The sequence below is a fragment of the Helicoverpa zea genome, chromosome 14 (genome assembly GCF_022581195.2).
Source record: "Helicoverpa zea isolate HzStark_Cry1AcR chromosome 14, ilHelZeax1.1, whole genome shotgun sequence".
Lineage (NCBI taxonomy): Eukaryota > Metazoa > Arthropoda > Insecta > Lepidoptera > Noctuidae > Helicoverpa > Helicoverpa zea.
Genome location: NC_061465.1, coordinates 11961188 through 11984438, shown reverse-complemented (window position 1 = coordinate 11984438; position 23251 = coordinate 11961188). Strand labels below are relative to the sequence as shown.

The 23251-nt window shown below is 34.8% G+C and overlaps 2 protein-coding genes across 2 annotated transcripts; one reads left to right on the top strand and one right to left on the bottom strand.

Moving 5' to 3' along the window:
• Positions 1 to 5035: 5035 nt before the first annotated feature.
• LOC124636689 (xanthine dehydrogenase 1-like) lies at positions 5036 to 11597 on the top strand. The gene is given in 18 exon segments (XM_047172851.1): positions 5036 to 5078; positions 5360 to 5514; positions 5911 to 6071; positions 6285 to 6667; positions 6779 to 7008; positions 7088 to 7190; positions 7379 to 7506; positions 7596 to 7883; positions 8030 to 8191; positions 8305 to 8433; positions 8520 to 9004; positions 9085 to 9268; positions 9344 to 9539; positions 9624 to 10189; positions 10191 to 10391; positions 10608 to 10800; positions 11037 to 11150; positions 11527 to 11597. Coding segments are annotated over 18 exon segments (3792 nt in total).
• A 487-nt stretch (positions 11598 to 12084) lies between these two features.
• On the bottom strand, positions 12085 to 13690 carry LOC124636618. Its single transcript, XM_047172784.1, has 3 exons — positions 13401 to 13690; positions 12805 to 13089; positions 12085 to 12592 (listed from the first exon to the last, which is right to left on the bottom strand). Exons 1-3 carry the CDS (start codon positions 13685 to 13687, stop codon positions 12085 to 12087), a joined length of 1080 nt encoding a protein of 359 aa, XP_047028740.1. The 5' UTR covers positions 13688 to 13690.
• Positions 13691 to 23251: the final 9561 nt, after the last annotated feature.

The window sequence follows — 23251 nt, the reverse complement described above, 5'->3', positions numbered from 1 at the left end:
TGTGTTTTAGATTATTAATTATCAATGCTTTCTTATTATTCTTTATTGTACACAAAATAAAATTTGATTCTAATTAAAAATCAATTCGCACTTGATAGGCCGGAAAATCAAAGTATCACTGATGAAATTGAGATGGAACGAAGTAGTTATGATATTGAGGAGTGTTTGAGTTTGCATGATGATCGGACCGTACCAGAGGCTGTCGTGTAGCCGTAGCTCAGTAGAAATCGGCGTCTGCTCAGTGAGTAGTCCGTGAGTACGCGGTAAGCAGTCAGCTCTGGCGGAGGTCGGGTTTCAGTGGAAACCAATGAGTCCAGGGTAGACTCGGCGTTCCTATGTGAGGTTCGCAGTAAAGAGTAAAGAGTAACTGGAGGTTACTGGGCTAAGTGTAGCCATGGTCACATGTAGAGCTTAAATGTTTTGTTTTAATTTATCAGTTTAGAGTTTATTGTCTCTTGTAAGAGGCAGTGATCGGTTTTACTTTGAGTTTCCTAATTTTGAGTCTGAATTATTGTAATGAAACGATTATTTTCTTTCTTTTCATTGATCATTTCCCAATTAAATGTAGAGTTTGATTTGTTGCTTGTGAGAGTTTAGTACTCGGTTGCTCTGGGTATAGCTGATATTGAGGCCATTTGAAGTTTGTTTCATTTCCTTGAGAGAAGTAAGAGCGTAAAACAAAGATCGAGAGTTACTGTTGTGGTCAGGAGTGGCCGAGGCTGTACTGTGCATACTGTGTTGTTTGTGTTGTTGCAGATTAACCCACGAGGACGTGGGTCTACGCAGGATGGCCGTGTCGGAGACTGTCAATAGTACGGACACTAAACGTCACGCAAGCGCGCCCTCTGGTGGCGTTTCCGGTGAAACAACATTTTGGCGCACTTGGCAGAGTGGTGGCGGTCAGCGTGGCGTCCGCGGAGCTCAGTCTTGGTTCAGTCTTGATCGAGTCTTGGTCGAGGCTTCGTCGAGTCTTCGTGGAGTTGTCGCGTTACTGCCTTTCGTTACGTGTAGTGTACCTAGTGTTATTGCCTAGCGTTGTAGTACCTAAACTAATTGTAGTGTCTTATAATTTTTGTATTGTAATGGTTCTTCTAACCTAACAGACAGACATGTGTTGCTGGGGAGTTTGTTCCGCCACTTCTTCTCCCCAAGCCAAAACACATAGGAAGTGGCGAAGGGCGGGCGTTTTGGGGGCTGTCTTTTGTTCTGACTAATTTGAATAAACGTTTGAGTTTTTAGTTTGTTTGAGTTTTGAGTTTCTTTGAGTTATCTCTTTGCTTGATTACCCTAACTGATGTCGGACGATAGTGCCATCCTGATGACCCCCCCGACATACTTATAATTTTTCAATATAGGAAAGCCGTTATTTTTACTATTTTTATTAAATATTACAATTGTATATTACTATTATATACTTATTAAATATAATGTATATATAATATTTAAAAAAAATGCATTTTAGTAACGCCATGAATAGTTTGTTACCATTACTGAAAATGTTTACCTAATAATTAATTTATTGACATAGAAAAATGCTTAATCGCGTACCTACAATAAAATACACAAGGCTCAAAGAAACTGAGAGTAGAATTATGAAAACAAAAAACAAATTGAGGACAAAACGGTCAAAAAGGTTTACCAAATTAAACCGAGTGTTTTCTGTCTTGTGATGTGTCAGTTGTTAATGAGGACAGCTCATTATTATAATTACTTTTTTCTTTAGAAATACACCTGTAGTCGAAACATTTCATTAAATAATTATTGTTTAGAATTTCCGGAGTTAAAAATATCCCACACTGCGCTCACCAACACGCATGCCCAGCGCGGTATGGACAAATCCCCCTTCCTTTGACCAGCAGTGAACGTTTTTTGGCTGTGATGATTGTTTTCTGACTGGAGGCCTTTGCGATCCAGGGTTGTGGTAACTCTTAAGATCAAACCAGCAGAATTTTTTTATACATCTATACCTACTAATAAATTACAAAGGACAATGCTCAAAAAAAACCCAAGCCCGGCGCAAACGAAAAGTAACTCAAATTATAGGTAATAATAAGTAATGAAATACTGCATAGGAGGCATCATCGAAATCAATGGCTAAATGTATGAAATTGCTATTTGATTTTTTAAAGGGGTAACATGAGCAGCTGGGGCTTATAGTTTAATTAAAGTCCTATCTGAAACAACAAACAAGTAATATGGCAAGTAATAAGCTTCTCCAAAAAGATAAATCAATACCGAAGTACAGGCTGCAGCGTCCATGTCATCGCGTCATGAGCGTTTTACATTACTTAGGGTGGGCTAGACATGAGGAACAGTTCGCGCATCACGCAACATTTTTGGATCTCGTCGTGTTAGAAATAAAGAATCGATGACTTTTAAGCGTTATTATTAAAATGAAAAGTACATTCATATCCTGTTTTAGTTCTATCATCCTATTATCTTGTAAAAGTAGGTAGAATAGTGGAGAAGTTGCTATAAACATGTCATTATGTACACTCTTAAACCACAACTGTATTTGTTTGCTGTTCCTTTTAATAATACATTATGTTACCTCTAAACTAAAATCTTGAGTAGCAATGTACCGCAGATGTTAAAATTCGAATAGCAATTTCACACATATAGCCACTGATTTCGATAATGCCCCATATGTAATATTTAATTACTTATTTTTACCTATATTTTGAGTTACATTTCTTTTGCGCCGGGCCTGGGTTTTTTTCTCATACTTCATGAGCATTGTCCTTTGTTTGTGTGTTTGTACCCAAAGGGTCGAAACTACGGAACCGATATGAAAAATTCTTTGACTGCTGGAAATATACATATATTTTATCTCGGCACGGGCAGTAGCTCCCAGCGCGTTGAAACCGCGGGAAATTAAGGAGAATGAAATACAATAAGATTATGGATTTTAGTACCTATCATTTGAGTTATTTTGACCAACTCTCAAATAACCTGGTTTCCTATCCTATGCTCCTGAACCCCTGAACGACTGAACGATGAAGGAATACCGTCAATACATTACGCGGATTGCATGCACTCGGAGATTGGATAGCCTTGCCACGGAGCGATGATTGCTGCCTGAAATATGACTGTGGAACTGGGAAGTGAAATAGTTCAGCTTGGAGATTTTGTGATAATGTCATAAGACATATGATTTTTGTAGGCAATCAGGATAAGTTATTGAGGTTAGATATTATTGTATATGATACAAGCTTCAAGTAAAGTGGTATTATCAAGAGCTCGGGTCCATGTTGTGTGCTAAGCAAATACTTGGATTGTAGGCGATTTAAAGACGGTATTTGAGCGGCGTGCAGCACTGTGACGTGCACAAATATGCGCGAAGGTTTGCAAACATTCGGTGCAATGCTGCCTTATTTTTAACACTTTTACACTTGAAAAAAATATTTATGAAATATGTTTTTCAACATGAAACAAAGCAATTATTAATTAATCTTCTTCTGTCTACATTTTTCATATTTACCATAAAATTTTAATTTTTTTTCATGTGATTGCACGTCTGTGCTGGCAGATTTACCATATCGATGAACATGCTTATTCAGATCGGAACGTAAACAGTCAGCATTTTTATTGATTAAAGTCAATTTGATATTACTTTAACTTCATATTATAAAATCGAAAGTGATTACCTCTGAACGTGTGACGCTTTGACGCAAAAACAAGATAGTGTAGAGCCTGAAAAAGGATACAAATATTTAAGTTGCCTCAGGATGCGAGTGAAACTGAGGAAAACAGCTCGTTTTGTCATAAAGATAGTTTACAAGTGTAGTCTATAGAAAAATAATTTTATCAAAATACTTAGAATCTAAATGCACTACTTATTTACAATAAGTATATAATCTTTTATCGACCCGTAATTAAATCTACGTAAACAAATAAAAAATGCGTGTAGGTAAATAAGTGCGTAGGCATTCGCGTTTTTCAAATCGCTGACAAATGACATACTTTTGCAACGTACATGTTGTTAAGTGGTAATTAATTATAAATACCTAGTTGCAATTAAATTAAAATGACAATGCTGTACTTTAGATTGCGGAAAAAGGTATTAATGTCTAAATGGTTCTGAATAAACACTATTCATGTGCATTTTAACGTGCTTCGTGTGTTAAGTAGATAATTTGGGACAAAATAATTTAAGTGTATTTAGGTAAGTAGTTCTAATTACTTTATCAAAGTGAAATAATTGGCAAGAGATAGACGAAACTTCAGTATAATTTTTAGCCCTTTATTTGTCATCATCATCATCATCCTCCGAGCCTTTTCCCAAACTATGTTGGGGTCGGCTTCCAGTCTAACCGGATTTAGCTGAGTACCAGTGCTTTACAAGAAGTTAGCCCTTTATTTGTCAAACACTATAAATATAGTTGAGGTAAAAATGCAGGTGAAGTCTGCAGTTTCACATTACAATAAAATTAGTAATAGTAGGCTGATAAATAGTGTACAGCATTTATTCATATTGTTACAAACTTTGATTTCGCGGTTTTAATATTAGCAAGATACTTTTACTGATCCTTTTACTGATAATAATTTATTACTTAGTTGGAGTGCCCGTGGCGAAGCCTACTTATAAAATACTAGCATCCGCCCGCGGCTTCGCCCGCGTAGATTTCGATTATATCGCGTTTCCAAGAGAATTCTTCAAAAGTCCCTGATAAAAACTATCCTATGTTCTTTCTCAAGGTCAACTCTATCTCTGTACCAAATTTTATTTAAATCAGTTCAGTGGTTTAAACGTGGAAGCGTAACAGACAGACAGACAGAGTTACTTTCGCATTTATAATATTAGTAGGGATGATGTTTCGAAATTTTCAGTTTATTTTTTAGTTATAAAAGTTTCTGAATGGTCAACATACAAAATTGTTAGTCCTTTTAACACCTTTGATTGTATTTTGTTTCAAACATATTTTATTTTATAAATGTTTCTCAGGCTACAGGTTTAAAAAATTAAAGCCAGTGCAAATGCAATAGTTTAGGTGCACAGTTGCATTCTGGATGTCTTTTCGTAAGGATTGCAATCATGGATAGAGTTCATTTCAAGATTAATGGCGTGGATTATTCGGGTGAGTGTTTTAAATATTATTTAAAATTTATTATATTGAGAAAAGTGAAATTCGGATGTGTATTAGTTGGACTTCGTGATTTACAAAAAACATTTTATGGCAAAACATTATAATTACCGTTTGTATTATCAACTTTCAGACTCCGGGTCGTTCTGTTAAAATATCCTTAAACACACAGCGAATTCGGCCGAGACCCCATACGTAGCAGTAGCGTTATGTGACTACTAGACCAAAGAAGCGATAAAAAATAAGTTTTTCTTATACTTTTTTTAATATTCCAGTGGGATCTGAAGTGACTTCCTCCACGATGCTACTAGACTACATAAGAGAGTCTTTAGAACTGAGAGGCACCAAGTACATGTGTCGGCAGGCTAGCTGCGGCGCATGCGTGGTCACTGCTCGAAGATCCATGGGTTCGCCTTATGCGGTTAATTCGGTATGTGAGAGGAATTTTGAAATTATTAAACTATGCTAGTGTAGGAGAAGGTATAATAATTTGTGTGAAAATAAATAATACAGTGAGCAGGTTTTTGATAAATGTACCTACAATTAATGTTTTTAAACTTTCGCGATTTGTGCACATTTTTGTAAACACGATACATACTTATTTATATACACGACTTTAACACTATATTTAAAATACAATGTGTAAAGGAACGATGTCTTTTTTAACCAAAGTTTTGACCGAACCGCATGTACAGTCCAATCGGTACAACTTTGCGCTATAATTTCAATTCAATACTGTAAGATAGACTCACATTTATTCTCAACTTACTTTAAGCAATTGACCAGGTTAAAATATGCATTCATACAATTTATTCTATTCATAAAGTGTATCCTACCCATCACGGCATGCCATGGCCTAGAGATCACCACCATTGAAGAGGTGGGCAATAGAAACAAAGGATACCATCCACTGCAGACCACGTTAGCTGAGAACAATGGTTCTCAATGTGGATACTGCTCTCCTGGATGGGTTTTGTCTATGTACAGGTAGTTAGCAATTAAAGTTATTTTTTATGAAGAGTATCTTTTAAAACTCAAGTCTTATTGTAAGGCCACAACACACACGTAATAAAATAGATTTTAATAAGATTAAACATTTTTAATAAGATTAAACATTAAACATAAACAAGTAAAGACAGGCGCAAGCGTTGCATAAATGAAAATAAACAATTTTATGTAAGAATATTGAATTTATTTCAGCCTACTCCAAAGCAAAAGAGACCTAACGATGTTAGAAATAGAACAGTCTTTAGGAAGCAATATATGCAGATGTACTGGCTACAGACCAATATTGGAAGCATTCAAGAAATTTGCTAAAGATGCTCCTAAAACTATAGAAATACCAGACATAGAAGATTTAAAATTATGTAGTAAAAGTAATGAAAGTTGCAATAAAGAATGCGAAGATGAAGACTGGTGTATAGTTTCAAAGAGTGATGTCAATATAAATAATGGTATAATTAAGATTAACTTGAAAGATGGAAGAAGTTGGTACAAAGTTAATAAGGTCGCTGACATATTTAGTGTGCTGAAAACTGAAGGATATGATTCATACAGACTTATATGTGGGAATACTGCTAAAGGTAATATTATAGTACTTATTACAGCTTCAGAATTTTACATGACTGAATTGAATTCATTTGCGAGGGAGAATTTTTTGTAGAAAGATTAAAAAAAACCTATTACTTTTACAGTTATTCCACCAGAAGATGAAACTATACCTTACGAACGAGTGCTTATAGATATAAGTGATACTCAAGATTTGACCGGCTATGTTATGGATCAGAATCTCATTATAGGTGCTGGAACTACTCTAAGCTCTTTGCTTGACATTCTTCAAATGATATCAAAACAAGAGTATTTTGATTATTTGAAGATATTTTATGATCATATTTTGTTGGTGGCTCATATACCTGTTAGGAATGTAAGTATTGTGAATGTTGTTGCAGTAATAGTATCGTTTGAAGGAGTTGTTCTTTTTATAACCCTGTTAATTTTTTTAGGTCGGATCAATAGCAGGAAACTTGATGATAAAACATAAGAACAACGAGTTTACATCAGATTTATTTCTGTTATTTGAAACAATTGGCGCCCAGCTGACTATCAGTAAGTTTTAACTCTTTTCATCTTATTTTAGTGTCATTTTATTGAATAACTTATTTTTGCAAGACACATTAAAATTCTTAGAAAGTGCAGTTTCAGATAAGTTTAAGTTTTTATTACTGTGATGTTATAGACACGAAATAGTTTGCAAAATATTAAAGTAATAATAAGTTTGTTTATTTTAATTTCAGTGTCATCAAATGGCCTCAGGCAAATCGTTAAAATGGATCAGTTCTTAAAACTTGATATGAAGGCGAAAGTGATTCTGAATGTGATGTTGCCACCACTAAACAACCAGTATAAGCTTGCAACATTTAAGGTACTCACTTAAATAAAGGCATGATTTGGTTTATTAAATAATCACCTTTCTCAATCATCAGCTTGACTCTTACAATATTTGCTTTCTAGGTAATGCCAAGATCCCAAAACGCTCATGCAACAGTGAACGCAGGATTTTTATTCAAACTGTCTCCAGACAACATAGTTTTACAATCAAGAATAGCATTTAGCGGTCTTTCTCCACAATTCACAAGAGCTTCAGCTACGGAACGCTTCATAGTAGGAAAATATTTGTTTAGAAATGACACGTTACAAGCAGCAATCGAAATTTTGAAAACTGAAACGGTTGTAACTGAAAATCCACCTGAACCTTCTGTCAATTATAGGAGACAGTTGGCTTTGGGACTTTTCTATAAGGTAAAATATAAATCAATGCTATTTTAGAGAAAAAAACAATAGACTAAAAGATTTAGTGATCACGAAGCTAACAGAGGCTAAAATAATTAAGCTACATAATTAATGTATGGCATGGTAGCAAAATAAATAAGTGTTAATTTTTTTAGGGTCTCCTAAAATTATGTCCAGACTCATTATTGCACCCACGAATCAAATCTGGAGCCATAAAACTTCACGAGTCTCGGCCGGTATCTGATGGCAAACAAATATTCACTACTAACCCAGCCGACTGGCCTATCAACCAGCCCATGCCGAAGATTGAAGCTTTGGTAAGGATTGTTTTAATGAGACACTAAATAGGAAGATTGTAAACCATCCCTATTGTTATAAGTCTTAGAGTTTCCATAAGCAACATTTTTGATTACCACTGTCGTGTTTTCAGATACAATGTGCAGGAGAAGCAAAGTATACTGATGATATCCCCACATTTCCCAAAGAAGTTCACGCCGCTTTTGTACTGAGTACTGTTGGAAAAGGTCGTATTGTGTCAATAGATCCTTCAGCTGCCCTTGTATGTCTATAATACATTTTATTCGAATATTAAATTTAAGCGATTACTTATCGTAATCAATAAGATATAATTTAATGTAATTTCAGAACTATCCAGGTGTTATAGCATTCTATTCTTCAAATGATATTCCTGGTATGAATTCTTTTACACCTGAAGATGATCAAGTATACCAAATGAATGAAGAAGTGTTCTGCAGCGGCCAAGTAAAATACTTCAGCCAACCGCTAGGTTTAATAGTAGCTGATACACAAGATACAGCAAATAAAGCCGTTAACTTAGTTAAAGTAAAATACGCTAACGTTGAGAAACCAGTCTTAGAAGTAAAAGTGGCAAAAAAAGATCCTAAAAGGAATACTTTGTACCGAGAAATCAAAGCTAAAGCAAGGGGCCAGTATGTATCAAAAGTAATTAAAGGTGAAACTACAATTAAGGGACAGACTTATCTGACAATAGAGACGTTGGTTAGTGTAACCAAGCCTACAGAAGCAGGTTTGGCTGTGTACTCTACAGCTCAATGGCCAGCCGCTACGCAGTTAATGGTATCACGAGCTTTGAAGATTGAGCAGAGCAAGTAAGTAGCAAAGTTAACATAAGAATCATTCTTTCATCTAATTTTGAAGCAATATCTGCAATATTTTATTTGCATCTTAGGATTGATGTCCACATTCGTCGTATCGGCGGATCGTATGGCATAAAAATATCCCGAAGCATACAATCGGCGGTGGCTTCAAGCTTGGTGGCCATGAAACTGAACCGTCCATGCAGGATCATACAGAGAATGGAGACTAATACCAAAGCTATGGGAAAGAGGTTTCCGTGTTCAACTGATTTCGAAGTAAGTATTTGTAAATACAGATAAATGGCTTGGCAAATGGGGCGATTATGTGATTATAAGCATTTTCCTTTAAAGGTAGGCGTTAACAAATCAGGTATAATTCAATACATGAATTACAACTTGTACGAAGATAATGGTTATGCCGTCAACGAAAACTTAACTGAGTTTGGAGTCAATGTTTACAATAATTGCTACAATGCAAGCACTTGGAATTTCAAGGCTATCAATACTATTACTGATACTGCTAAGAACACTTGGTTTCGGTCACCAGGTAAAAACCACTCGATAATCATAATTTTCATCTTCTAGAGGTCTAGTAGACCTACGGTTATAAAAAAATTTTGAACATTTACAGGGACGCTAGAAAACATAGGAATGGTAGAACTGATGATGGAAAGGATATCTTATGAACTATCTCTAGACCCCATACAGTTACGCCTAGCAAACTTAGATCCTCAATACAACGATCTGAGAGAAATGTGTCAAACAATAATTTCTTCATCAGACTATGTTACTAGAAGAACTGCAGTCAACAAATTCAATGCTGAAAATAGATGGAAGAAACGAGGGCTGAGACTTGTATTTCTAAGATGGTCTCATGTATACTCAAGATATTTTGATGTCAACATTGCAGTTTATCAAGGAGACGGAACAGTAGCTATAAGTCATGGAGGAGTTGAAATAGGTCAAGGTATAAATACGAAAGCAGCCCAAGTAGCAGCTTACATGCTAAATATACCTGTAGAAAAAGTAATTATCAAAGAAAACAATACAATTACGTCACCTAATGCTGCTGTGACGGGAGGAAGTTTAACTACACAGAATATAACAATAGCTGTAAAGAAATGCTGTGAGAGTTTATTAGAAAGACTTGAACCTATCAGAAAGGTGATGAACAACCCAACTTGGGAGGAATTATATAGTGAAGAAAAGTTATGAAATGTCTGTCGATTTGCAAGTCCATAGTTTTGTAGGTAAGGAGGATACGAAGGATTATAACATTTATGGGGTTACGGTTGCTGAAGTTGAAATTGATGTGTTGACTGGAGAATCAGAAATATTACGAGTAGATATACTTCAAGATGTTGGACATAGCATAAATCCTGAACTTGATGTTGGGCAGGTAAGACGATTACATTCAATGATGTGGAATGGATGATATGGTCTGATTATAATGAAGCTGAATATTTAAATAAACTTTTTTATTTGACGCTTGATATATAGCCCACTATCTAATACAAATTATATATAGATAGCACATAGCTATCAGCATTCAACAATACTATACCCACATAGATAATATTTAGTTGAGCTCATCTAAAACCTATTTACTTTCTAGGTGGAAGGTGCTTTTGTCATGGGCCTCGGATACTGGACCAGTGAGAACCTAGTTTACGATTCCAATACAAGCGAACTACTCACGGATCGTACTTGGAACTACTACGTACCATTAGCAAGAGATATTCCACAAGACTTCAGAGTGTACTTGAGGAAAAACCCTAATTTTAACAAAACTATCTTGGGATCTAAAGGTAAAAAGTATTCTTCTATTTTAGCAAACTTTCTGAATGAAATATTTAATGATCTTGACAAAAAACTTACTTTCCGAATGGATATTTATGTCCTTGCCAAAAGTGCTGAACACATTCAAATTAAAGGTACATAATATCTAAAACCTTGGAAAGGACATAGGCTACTTTTTAGTAGCTACATTATGGATGAAACCGCGGGGAACAGCTAGTCAATTAATAATTTGACATATTTACAGCATGCGGTGAACCTCCTATTTGTATGTCGGTGGTGATACCCATAGCTATACGGGAAGCCATCGTAGCAGCAAGACAAGAGTGTGGAATACCCAGCACTATGTGGTTTAATATAGGTATGATCTTTTACAATTTAACTATCATTAAAATTATTCAGATGTAAGTATTGTTCTCGCCAAACTTAATGACAGCTTGAATCTAACTTCAGAGCACAGAGACTCGCAAGCAAATCATAATTTTCGTGCACCATATCTATCAAACTTATAAGTGGTTTTTATGCAGCGATTAGTGCGATTACACGAGCCGCCATGAAGTTTGGCAGCTCAGAATTATTACTATAAAAATAATAGTCAATTGTAATTTTATCCTTACGGTCAATATCATTCTCTACTCTGCAAGAAGTGATTGTTGATCATAGGTTCATTTGGTGGGGTCAATTTTCTAAATTAGCCTACATGGCAGCATCAATAACAATGGTTGTTTTATTTTCAGATGGCCCATACACAACTGAACAAATATGCTTGGCATGTGAAACTAACACAGACGATTTTAAATTTAATTAAATCATGTTTAATTTGGCTGAGCAATTAATTTTAATAAATATCTACGGTTAATTATACGACTTTATATTATGTGTTAATTGTATTTACATAAAACTGCAATAAATATATATGTTTAGAACATTAATATTTTTCGTACATCAGCGTTTTCTAGAATAATTATTGTAATTTATATTCACAACTTAAAAAAAAATACATTCAAAAATAAAATAATGTTTCTATTATTGCAGTGTTGTTTTAGGTAGAATACGTAAATACAAAGCCTGATAATATTATCTAGATAGTTCTGAATTTACTCAACTGTATCAGAAAGGTGTATTTACCATAAATTATCAAAATGTTAACCTCCATAACAAATCATAAAAGACAGACATACACACATACGGATGGACTGTGGCACAAAAATTAAACAAACAAAAGTCATTAATATAAATTGTATTACAGTGTAAAATACTTCTACTCTAAAATAAACATAATTTAAAAGGACACACTAGTACTTAAACACACTTTTATCAGTCGACTTTTCGAAGGTTGGTATATGAATTTCCACGTTATCGATCTTCCTTTGAACTTCTTCTAACTCTTTCAACTGTCTTTCTCTGTCATCCCTTTTTTCTCTAGTTCTCTCATCAAAATGTTCATCTGTGAAAGCTTCCATGTTGTTTCTTATAGTTTTTACGTCTTCTTTTAACCTGGAATCTACACTGTTTTGGAAATATTGTCTGCTGTTGTGTATTAGTCTTTTAGGAATTTTCTTTAAATCATCACCCGATTCTGGATTGGTCAAGTACTTCTTTTTGCAAGCTGGACAGAGCCTCTCTTCGAAGGACCTCTTCATCTTGTAATGTATAATTGTATCATCACCCATCTTAATGTCATCTACTTTCTCTCTTCTATTACCGTTGAAGAAGAAAAGTTTTCGCTTTTTATTTTTCTTGGGCTTCATGGGCTCTGATTTGTTATGGGAAAAAAACGGGAACTTTATAGTTTTGAGTGTGCTGCAACATAGGTAAAGTTAATGAGAAAATACGAATTTCAATTTCTCGGTCACCTTATCTCTTAGGAAAATAGGAAAAGAAGGAATGCACTAAGGGCACATGAATGGCAATAAAATAAACACAATTCTCAGCATTTGAAAACGAATTCACTTTAAATAGCAAAATATAACCACAACGGCACATTATTAACCTATCAATTAGAAGTTGCTTACCATTTTTTCTCGTGACTGTGTACGACATTTTGGTCCATAAGTAAATCGTCTTTGTAAATATTTCTGAATTTTTCATGTCCATATTTTTCTCCGTGTAGGTCATCCAGTGAATTATAATTTAAATGTTTTGAGTTAACCGAGTCCTTGAATAGTGGAGGGTTAATATTCAAATCTGATGGGGCATCGCCCATGTTTAAATAGTCTGCACTCTTTTCTCTTTTTCTGTTACTTTCATCTAAATTCATGCCTATTATGGTTCCGTAATCATAGTTTTTTGCCTTTCTTCTGAAATATTCAAAAGTGCATAAAAGTATGTTAAATTAATCTATGAAGTCCTAATTCTGACCGCTGTCTTATTCTATCAAGTCATCTTGTCTTGATAATACGTGGCTCATTAGTAAGATGGTCTACAGCAAACTAGTTGCTCAAGTGCAAAAAACATAATTATATATGTATCACCATTCACAATAAGCCCATATTAAATGGAACAATCACAATTTACAACTACACTGGTAATACATTCATGAAATCTAGATGAACAACACCTGAACTATTGCTGCAATTTATGATCTTGTGTACAATTGATGAATACATACCGCTTCTTGTTCTTATATCTCATCATTGCTTCATCATCCTCGATAGATTCCTCATCAGGCTGTATGAAACTTGCCACATCAAATTCCACAGGACTTCTGTCATAGTCGTACTCTTGACGTACAACACTTTTTCGTTCTTTCGGCTTTCTCACTCGTCTTACTCTATCCCTCCTTACATTTCGTCCTATTTTGTTAAAGCTGCGCTCAGTGATCTCGTCTATATAATTATAACAAAATGATAATTCGATACATAATAACAAACTTAATAAATAAAGGAATCGTAACATCGTTTCGTGACATGACCGCCGTTCATGACAGTGACACTTATTGTTTTATATGGCCAGTGCTATTTTTATTGATTTGGTGTTAAAAACTTTTTATTGGTGTGTCGCGAGTATTTATGGTTTATTTTGAGTTCTTAACCGACTTGCCAAAAGGCAGGAGGTTCTTAATTCATCGAAATATTATCATATCATTCACCAATTAGGCTATCTGCAATATTATTTTTTTATTGACATACCTATGTGAATCGTGTGGCAGCTTTTAAAGAAACCGCTAGAAACGTACAAAAACTACACACAAAGTATCCTATCTCCAACACGTAATACAGACCCCACAAAATCTAATCTGATCTCATCTCTTAAAGAAAATTTTCTTGTGACCAAAATAGAATTGACACTAAAACAGCATGTGCCCTCAGGACAGGCCTGGGGGCGTTAGGCCCATAATTTATGACGGCAGTTTGTCCATGCCACTTGGTAAAGGGTTTAGGAGCCAGCCCTTCTTGGGCATTACGGCTCCGTAGGTACGAGGTTTCCGTAAAGTTATGGTGTAACCTGATTGGGTATGAATGTAAAGTGTTTTAGGATATTTTTGTCGTCTGTTTAGGGTTTGAGAAATATTAGTCATATTTTTTGCCGAAGAGAATAAGTATCTAAGACTATATCCATATAAGTTTCTTAAAGAATTTCGCACGCAAATGGTTCAATATAAAACATCTTACAGTTACACTAGTAGACCAATAAATTGACCCAGCGAAATCAAAATTAATTTAACTAAAAAATAAAATTCAAAAGTCGTCTCTTCTAACACACAACACAGACCAATATTTTTGCGACAGCTTTCTTACTCCCAAACGACAAATAGTAATGACGTCACAACACAAGCAGTTCCCGACATCTGCTTAGTATCTGAGCGTTCTGAGCAATCAAGTAAGCGAATTAAGCGGTTATGTCCAATAATAAGATCTCGTAGGAACACGTCAGTGATACGCCCTGCTGTTAATGAGATTCCGAGCTTGATAGCCAAGTGACGATACGGGGGCGACACGACTTCGTTTTTGTACGACGATTCAAGGACATTACAACCTTTTTTGATAATAATTGTAACAATTTACGGTTGAGCATTTTCGTTTAAGGGGTAATAATTTACGCAGTAAGGTTCCTTTTTGACTCTACAAAAATACTTTCAAAGCAGTGCAACCATAACAAATTTACCAAAAAACCCTCATTCACTAATTTACAGTCGAGAGGATTTTTGCCAAACTTAATGCTTAAAGTTTGGGACCAATAGTGCCCATTAAATTGGCTGCTAATGATGTAATTAAGACGGACGGACATATAAGATTATTTTTGTTTTCGGTAGCTTTTAGGTAAATTACCCAATTTTATTGCTCTTAAGTGTAGTTTATATTACCTTAAGATAGGTAAATTAGCTAACGCATAGGAAAGAACAAGGTACAAAACTTATTGAAATAGGAGTGATCAGCAGCCTAGAAACCTTCTGAACGAGATCTACTTTGCCCTAGCACAGTCTGTTCTATTGTATTGTATCCCCATTTGGGGTGGGGCAGCCAAAACTAGATTCATGGACTTGGAACGTGCACAACGAGCACTTATAAAGGTCATGTACTTTAAAAATAAAAGATACTCCACTGAATTCTTATACGTCATCAGTAATTTACTCTCAGTCAGGAAACTGTACATAACCCAAACAGTTCTAAAAAAACATAAAACCCTCCCTTATCATGCGAATAAGAAACCTAAAAGGAGAAAAGATAAAATTGCAATAGTTCCCCAATGTAAAACCATATTTAGTAGTAGACAATATTACTATCTCTCAGCACAGCTATATAACAGGATTAATAAAAAAATCTACATACACAATCACAACTATTATGTCTGTAAAAAAATGATAGTGAACTGGATTAAGTCTCTCTCTTACGAGGATACGGAAGCTCTTCTGGTTTTTCATGAGTAATGTAACCACACGCTATAGCTATGCAAATCACCATACCACATCACTCTCTACACCACTCCAAACCACACCACTCTTCACACCACATAACACCACACCACTCCTCACACTACATAACACCTCACCACATCACAACACTCCACTCGTCGCACCACATAACACCACACCACTCCTCACACTACATAACACCACACCACATCACAACACTCCACTCGTCACACCACATAACACCACACCACTCCTCACACTACATAACACCACACCACATCACAACACTCCACTCGTCACACCACATAACACCACACCACTCTTCACACTACATAACACCACACCACATCACAACACTCCACTCGTCACACCACACATTATCTTATCTTATCATATTGAACCACACTACATTTCACACACATACCGTACATACAAACCAAAACAATACATCAAGTTTCTTCAAAACATGCATGTACTTATTCTTATTTTATTGTTTTTTTTTTTTTAAGTAACATGATGTAACCTTATCTATGATATGGAAGAGCGGAGTCTCCTAACACAGGCATTGTTTGTCTAAAAGGAGGCTCCAAACACAATTCTTGTACATTACACTTTGTTACTTCTAATAAATATTTTTCATTTTTTTCATTTTTCATTTTTCAATTATTCTAAAAGAAAATCAAAGAACTTGAAAGTTTGTTTCTGTTTTGTATAGGCCTTGATTTCTTTTTAAGTTCAATTTAACGATACATTTAGGCTTCGTAACATGAAAATTTTCATAACTTTTATCTGCCCTCGCAATAGTGTAGGGTGCGTCCTGCGTGGGCGTATTAAACGCGATCGCGATGCAAAGCGATCTGGAGCGAATTCAAATGTACTCTGCACCGTGCCTTCCCGCGCTACGTCACCTAAATTACTTCAAAAGAAATTAACTGTTTGTTGTTTTTCCGTGGCGTGGCGATGCTTCTTGTTCGCATCCAGATCCAGCTAACATAGGACGCACCGTATCTTTCCTCTATGCATTACATTATTTTTTTCCTATCAAAAATCAACAAAAATATATCGTCTCTTGTAAAAGACAGCACAGTTATTAGACAGCAGTAGACCAATTAGAACAAGCAACGGTTTCAAGACGTAAGCTTTTGTTTATGGAAGTGTAATGTACTGACGTGGGGTTGGGGGGTAAATCCCACTGTCTCAATAAGGTTGGTTATATACTGGACACTGGGTTGTGTTGTTTTATGGGATTTTGTTAGATTGACGTCTTAGGGACGGTATGTATTTCTTAAGAAATACAAAGTTGATGTTAATATTTTCAAAATAATTTAGCTTGACACTTTGTTCATACATTTAAATTAAGCATATTTTTTCTCATTTTACTAGGTATTTCTCCTAAGTTATAAATAGATAAGTGTTAAATAGATAGATATTAGGTTTTTACTAACGTAGGTTTTAGTGTTCTTTATTTACTAACCCATATGAATGTCACTTATCCGAAATAAAGATTATTTTATTTATATTATTTATTTATAAGCGTTTCAGGAGCGAATCTCTCTGAGTATCGGTGAATCAATCTAATTATGACCTTGATAGGGCCAGCGATTTGCTTTTTAATAACAATCTCACATTCACGTAGAATATACATATTTAAATCACAGATTATACCTTAATAGTTACGAAATTCCAAATGACCTGAAGATTGCTCATCATACCTATATTTGAAATTAAGACACTTCTCATAATATACATATTATTAATATCTTCATACTTCCCTCTTTCTCACATTATAATCTTACAGCTAATATCCTTACAATAATACCTTCTCCTCAGAGACTCTTTGAGCAAAAATCAGAGAGTTCCCGAGCCTCTATGTAATATGTTAATTAAAGCGATCACGAGGCGTACGCCGGCACCCATATAATTTGAATTCATTATGTTCTCTTTAATTAAATTACCTTACTAATTGACACATATATTTGCCGGGTCTACGGTTAAAAATAAAATTTTGGGGGGTTGAGATTTTGACCTTATATGTTTTTTCTTTGCGTTTGCAGTTTTAAAAATATATTTCGTTCGACAATAAAGGTATGTAAAGACACATGATAGACTAGCTTCAGCTCGCCGCTTCACCCACGTGGCGTGTTGATTCAGGGTATCACCTTTCTACATACAAAAATTTCAATCAAATCGATCCAGCCGTTTTTGCGTGAAAGAATAACAAACATACATCCAAACATTCTCAGAATCTTTCACATTTATAACATTAGTAGGATAGTAGGATATGTTTGCATGTTTCATTCTGTATTATCATCGAAAAATGATTATTTTGAAGTTTGTATCAATGAGAACAAGATTTAGTGGGATCCGTGAAACCATTTTCATTCCACTGCTTGGTTTTAAAATAGTGGAATGGAAAAAATCCTCTCACAGTTCCAGGCGAAATCTGAACACAGAAAAATAGAGGTGTTTATTTAGAGTCGAAAACTTTTAAAACCCAGTCTAGTCCGAATGGTCCCTCAAAGTTAAAAATAAAAGTTGTTCCAAAAACTATTTTGTGATTCAAAATGTTTGAAAATTCTTTTGTTAATTTTGGCTTATATTGTAAAGGACTTTTATAAAATACTAGCTATTACCCGCGGTTTCAATCGCGAGTCGATGGCATTTTTATCACCGGGATAAAAAGTAGGTACCTATAATAAATTATTATTACTGTATTCATCTTAATTTTTTCATATAGTCAGCCCCATCTGTTTCAGTTCAGATTTTTACCTAGAGCTAGGACAGTCAATTAGCATTCCTTCATCGATTCTTCTTCTTAATCAATGGTATCCAATTTACCTACCGGCTGAGAAAATTTTCTTCCGTGTATCTGGTCCCGTTTATATATTTTTGCTTATCACTTCAACTAACTAACCCGATAGGTATCTGATCTAAGTGAGAGCGAAAAGGAACAACTAACGTCTCCAGACATAGCAACATTTTTTCTAAAAATAGAAACACAACTTCTGAAATATTCAAGACATTTCTATTACACCAAAATTGCTTCACAAATTCACAAAAACAAATAATTTAGCATTAAAATTACCAACATTGTGTATCAAAAGAACTCCCATATAATAATGTAAAAAAAGAAGTGCGTATATATATTAGGAGTTCTTTGACTGTTCAGGCGGATATTAAACAAAGGTTTCAGTTGAAAAGGGTGGCCCAATAAATACAGTTTGTGACAGTGTCCCAAATTGTGACGAATTTATACTCATAGCGTTTGCTATATCCTCGTTTCATGGGAAGCCATGGATTTTGTTTGGAATATATGAATTTGAATGGCCATTTGAATTATTGCGTGGATAGAAAATCCCGTTGTTCTGAAAAAGTTTTTTTGTTTTTACCACACAGACAAAAAATGGATACTTACCATAAAGACAAAGAAATGTTATAAGGAATTGTGCTTTAACTTCGGGAAATAACGTTCGATAGGTGAGTATAGATTAAGAAGACAAGCTGCGTTGACCCTAAATAACATTGGGATAAGGGCAGGTGGTTGATGAAAACGCTTTCTTGCGCTTTTATTAGAATTTTTTTTTTTTGTGATTGGCATCATAAATATGTACAACATTTTACAATCGAAAATAGTTTTCTCTAAAATCATAAATACATGTTATTTACTTTTGATACTTATTCTAACAGCCATAGGCAGTTGAACTACCAAAAACCAATCCAATAAAAGTTCTAGAGATTTCAGGTTCAAATAGCTTGTAAAAATGTAAATAAGAGATAATATTATAATCTAATTTTGTTACTTTTACTGCTTACCTATTCTGTTTCAAGAATAAAGATAAAATTTAACTTTTCTGATTAGATTAGAAACCTCTTTACGTAGGTATGTAAATAGGCAATGTTCTGTAATAGTTTTAGATATAATCTTTTCGTTCAAATATTTAAAGGCTTTGAAAGAAAATCTTGCAACAATTTTGGAGGTAAAAGTTAAGTGCAAGTTCGCGGGTTGGGAAATAGGCTGCAATATCTAAATTTACCAAACAATCATCATCAATTTCTTTCTTGGTATATTTTAAAAACAACTGAATGACAGTTAGAACATTACTTATAAAATAAATGCTAAAGTTCCTATGTCCTTTTCAGGTTTGGATTCAGCCCTTAAAATAGCCACTGGCCCTTTTACAGGCTCTCATTAGACTAATTGAAAGTAATTATTATCTTTTACTGAAACTGGTTTAGTTGTGTGGGTGTGAAAAGCTTGCAGGGACCGACCGACTTGCTTTCGCATTTACAGTATGTATCTAATATTTTAAATTTTAGACACCATTGACTGTGTTTCGGATGACGCTTTAAACTGTAGGTCCCGGCTGTCATTGAACATCCTTGGCAGTCGTTACGGGTAGTCAGAAGCCAGCATGCCAGTAAGTTTGACAGCAGTCTAACCAAAGGGTATCGGGTTGCCCGGGTAACTGGGTTGAGGAGGTCAGGTAGGCAGTGGCTTCTTGTAACAGTGCTTTACTAAGCTGAATCCAGTTAGACTGAAAGCCGACCACAACATGGTTGGGAAAAAGGCTCGGAGGATGAAATCTAATATTTTTAGGGTTCCACCTCAAAAGGAAAAAACGGAACCCTTATAGGATCACTTTGTTGTCCGTCTGTCTGTCTGTCAACACCCTTTATCTCAAGAACTCGTGGACGTATCAAGCTGAAATTCATATGAAATACTCAAGTCTCTTGTCCCTTTAAGCTGTGAAAATATCAAAGTTCTACCCCAAGCCAATCAAAAGATACAGCCGATTATATCGATATTTTCAACAATTTTTCGACATTTGCAAAGGAATCAAAACCTACAGGATACTTCCCGTAACCTCAGAATCTTGAAATTTGGCATGAAGCATTGTCATATAATGCAAATATAGGAAAAATTGCGAAAATCACATTTTTTTAGTTATATAATATAATAAAAATGTTTTAATAAAATGAAACTTACTACCTTATTTCTCACGAACGAATAAAGGTATCAAATTGAAATTTATATCAAAAACCTAAGTCTATTGTCCCCTTAAGCAGTAAAAAAATCAAACTTCAAAGTTAACGCAATCAAAAGATACAGCAGTTTATACCGACACCTTAGACGAATTTCCGTCACACGCTAGGGAATCAAAACCTACAAGGTACTTCTCGTGAGCTCAGAATCTTGAAATTCGGCACGAAGCAACGTTATATAGTACAGATAAAGGAAAAATTGCCAAAATTATAAATTTGAAGTTACATAAAATGTTAATTAATATCAAACACTTCTTAAAAATTGCCTCTAAACTGTGAAAAATTCTAAATCATTCAAAGGTCATTGGGCACCTTAGTATGGAAACCATACCCACGGCGGACACGAACGAATTATAGCACACTTTCAATACAAAGAAATGATTTCTCAAATCCGTCAAACTTGGTCGTTTATATTCCCCATTGAAATAAGGAAAATATTTGATGTTTAAACATAATGATATAAGGCTCTGATTTACTATGGCATTAGTCGCATCAATGTGAACCATGGGAATCTAGAGAAAATCAGGTTTAAACATCAAATATTTTCCTTATTTTAATGGGGAATATAAACGACCAAGTTTGACGGATTTGAGAAATCATTTCTTTGTATTGAAAGAGTAGAGTTCTAGACCGATGCACCTTCTTCATTCTTTCTTGTTTTTGTTTTCTTGTTGCCTTTTTATATGTTTGAAATTGATTTGTTTGTAAAATGCTTTTTTGTCATTTTAATAAAGACCATTATCAGCACCCTAATGGTCGACCCACCATTACAAGTTACGACTGGAAATATGGGTATTGAGATATATAAACTAAATGAGAACTATTTACAAAATAAAATAAAGCCGACTTTATAAAACAAAGAAAGAGACAGAATTACACTTTTGTCAAGGCTCTAGAAACCCAGCAGCCCCGAATCCTACTCTCTAGCAGTCAATGTTACAATTCGACAGTTACAAGTTGTTAGGCGGTTTCGAAAAAAACCTGATACTGGGGCTCGTTAGGTGATTAATCCCTCAAAAATAAAAGATCCCATTCCTGTAATGGCTGCTTTAACCCAAGTTAGTAGTGAATTCTCATCACATAAAATAAAATAAGCTCCAACACAAGGTTACTGCTATAAATTGTAAAGGAGTTCCCATAACTATATCTGATCTTTGCTATCGATCCCGCAATGGCAGTCAAACCTATCTATGTGGAAAGTCTCCGCCAATACGAATAAAATAAGCCCAAACACATGGTAGTTGCAACATGATACCGTTCAGGAGTTCCCTCGACTCTCTGTGGTTTCCATAATCAAATCAGCTCCATACCTTCACTGTTTACTAGTACCCTCAAAAATACACTCACATGTCTGGTTTTGTCTTGATGCGTGCCAACAATATTCTTTTTAGGGTTCCGTACCTCGAAAAGAAAAAACGGAACCCTTATAGGATCACTTTGTTGTCCGTCTGTCTGTCTGTCTGTCTGTCTGTCTGTCTGTCTGTCTGTCTGTCTGTCTGTCTGTCTGTCAAGACCCTTTATCTTAAGAACGCGTGGACGTATCAAGCTGAAATTCACATGAAATACTCGGGTCTATTGTCCCTTTAGGCTGTGAAAATATCAAGCTTCTAAGCCAAGCCAATCAAAAGATACAACCGATTATGTCGATATTTTCAACAAATTCTCGACACTCGCAAAGGAATCAAAACCTACAGGGTACTTCCCGTAAACTCAGAATCTTGAAATTTGGCATGAAGCATTGTTATATAATGCAGATATAGGAAAAATTGCGAAAATCTCATTTTTTTGGTTATATAATATAATAAAAATATTTTAATAAAATGAAACTTACTACCTTATTTCTCACGAACGAATAAAGGTACCAAATTGAAATTTATACCAAATACCTAGGTCTATTGTCCCTTTAAGCAATGAAAAAATCAAACTTCTAAGTTAACGCGATCAAAAGATACAGCAGATTTACCGACACCTTAGACGAATTTCCGTCACACGCTAGGGAATCAAAACCTACAAGGTACTTCCCGTGAACTCAGAATCTTAAAATTCGGCACGAAGCAACGTTATATAGTACAGATTAAGGAAAAATTGCGAAAATGATAAATTTGAAGTTACATAAAATATTAAAATATTATTTTTGCTTACATGACATAAAATATTTTTTTAATAATTATAAACTTACTGCCTACCCTTTTTTCACATGAACGCGTAGAGATATTAAAGTTTTGAATAAAAAGTGAAATTCATATCAAACACTTCTTAAATATAATGGCCTCTAAACTGTGAAAAATTTTAAATCATTCAAAGGTCATTCAAGGGCACCTTAGTATGAAAACCATACCCACGGCGGATACGAACGAAATATAGCACAGTATAATGATAAAGGCTCTGATTTATTATGGCATTAGTCGCATCAATGTGAACCATGGGAATCTAGAGAAAATCAGGTGTAAACATCAAATATTTTCCTCATTTCAATGGGGAATTTAAACGACCAAGTTTGACGGATTTGAGAAATCATTTCTTTGTAGTGAAAGAGTATACTCGCCGTTTATTTCCATTGTCAT

Bases quoted from the DNA above. Each gene is read 5' to 3' on its own strand.
- LOC124636618 (XM_047172784.1), bottom strand. From the start codon at position 13,687: ATGTTACGATTCCTTTATTTATTAAGTTTGTTATTATGTATCGAATTA. The intron at 13,090-13,400 runs GTATGTATTCAT...TGAATATTTCAG, and splicing joins AGATATAAGAACAAGAAGCG to AAGAAAGGCAAAAAACTATG. The intron at 12,593-12,804 runs GTAAGCAACTTC...CCTATGTTGCAG, and splicing joins CACAGTCACGAGAAAAAATG to CACACTCAAAACTATAAAGT.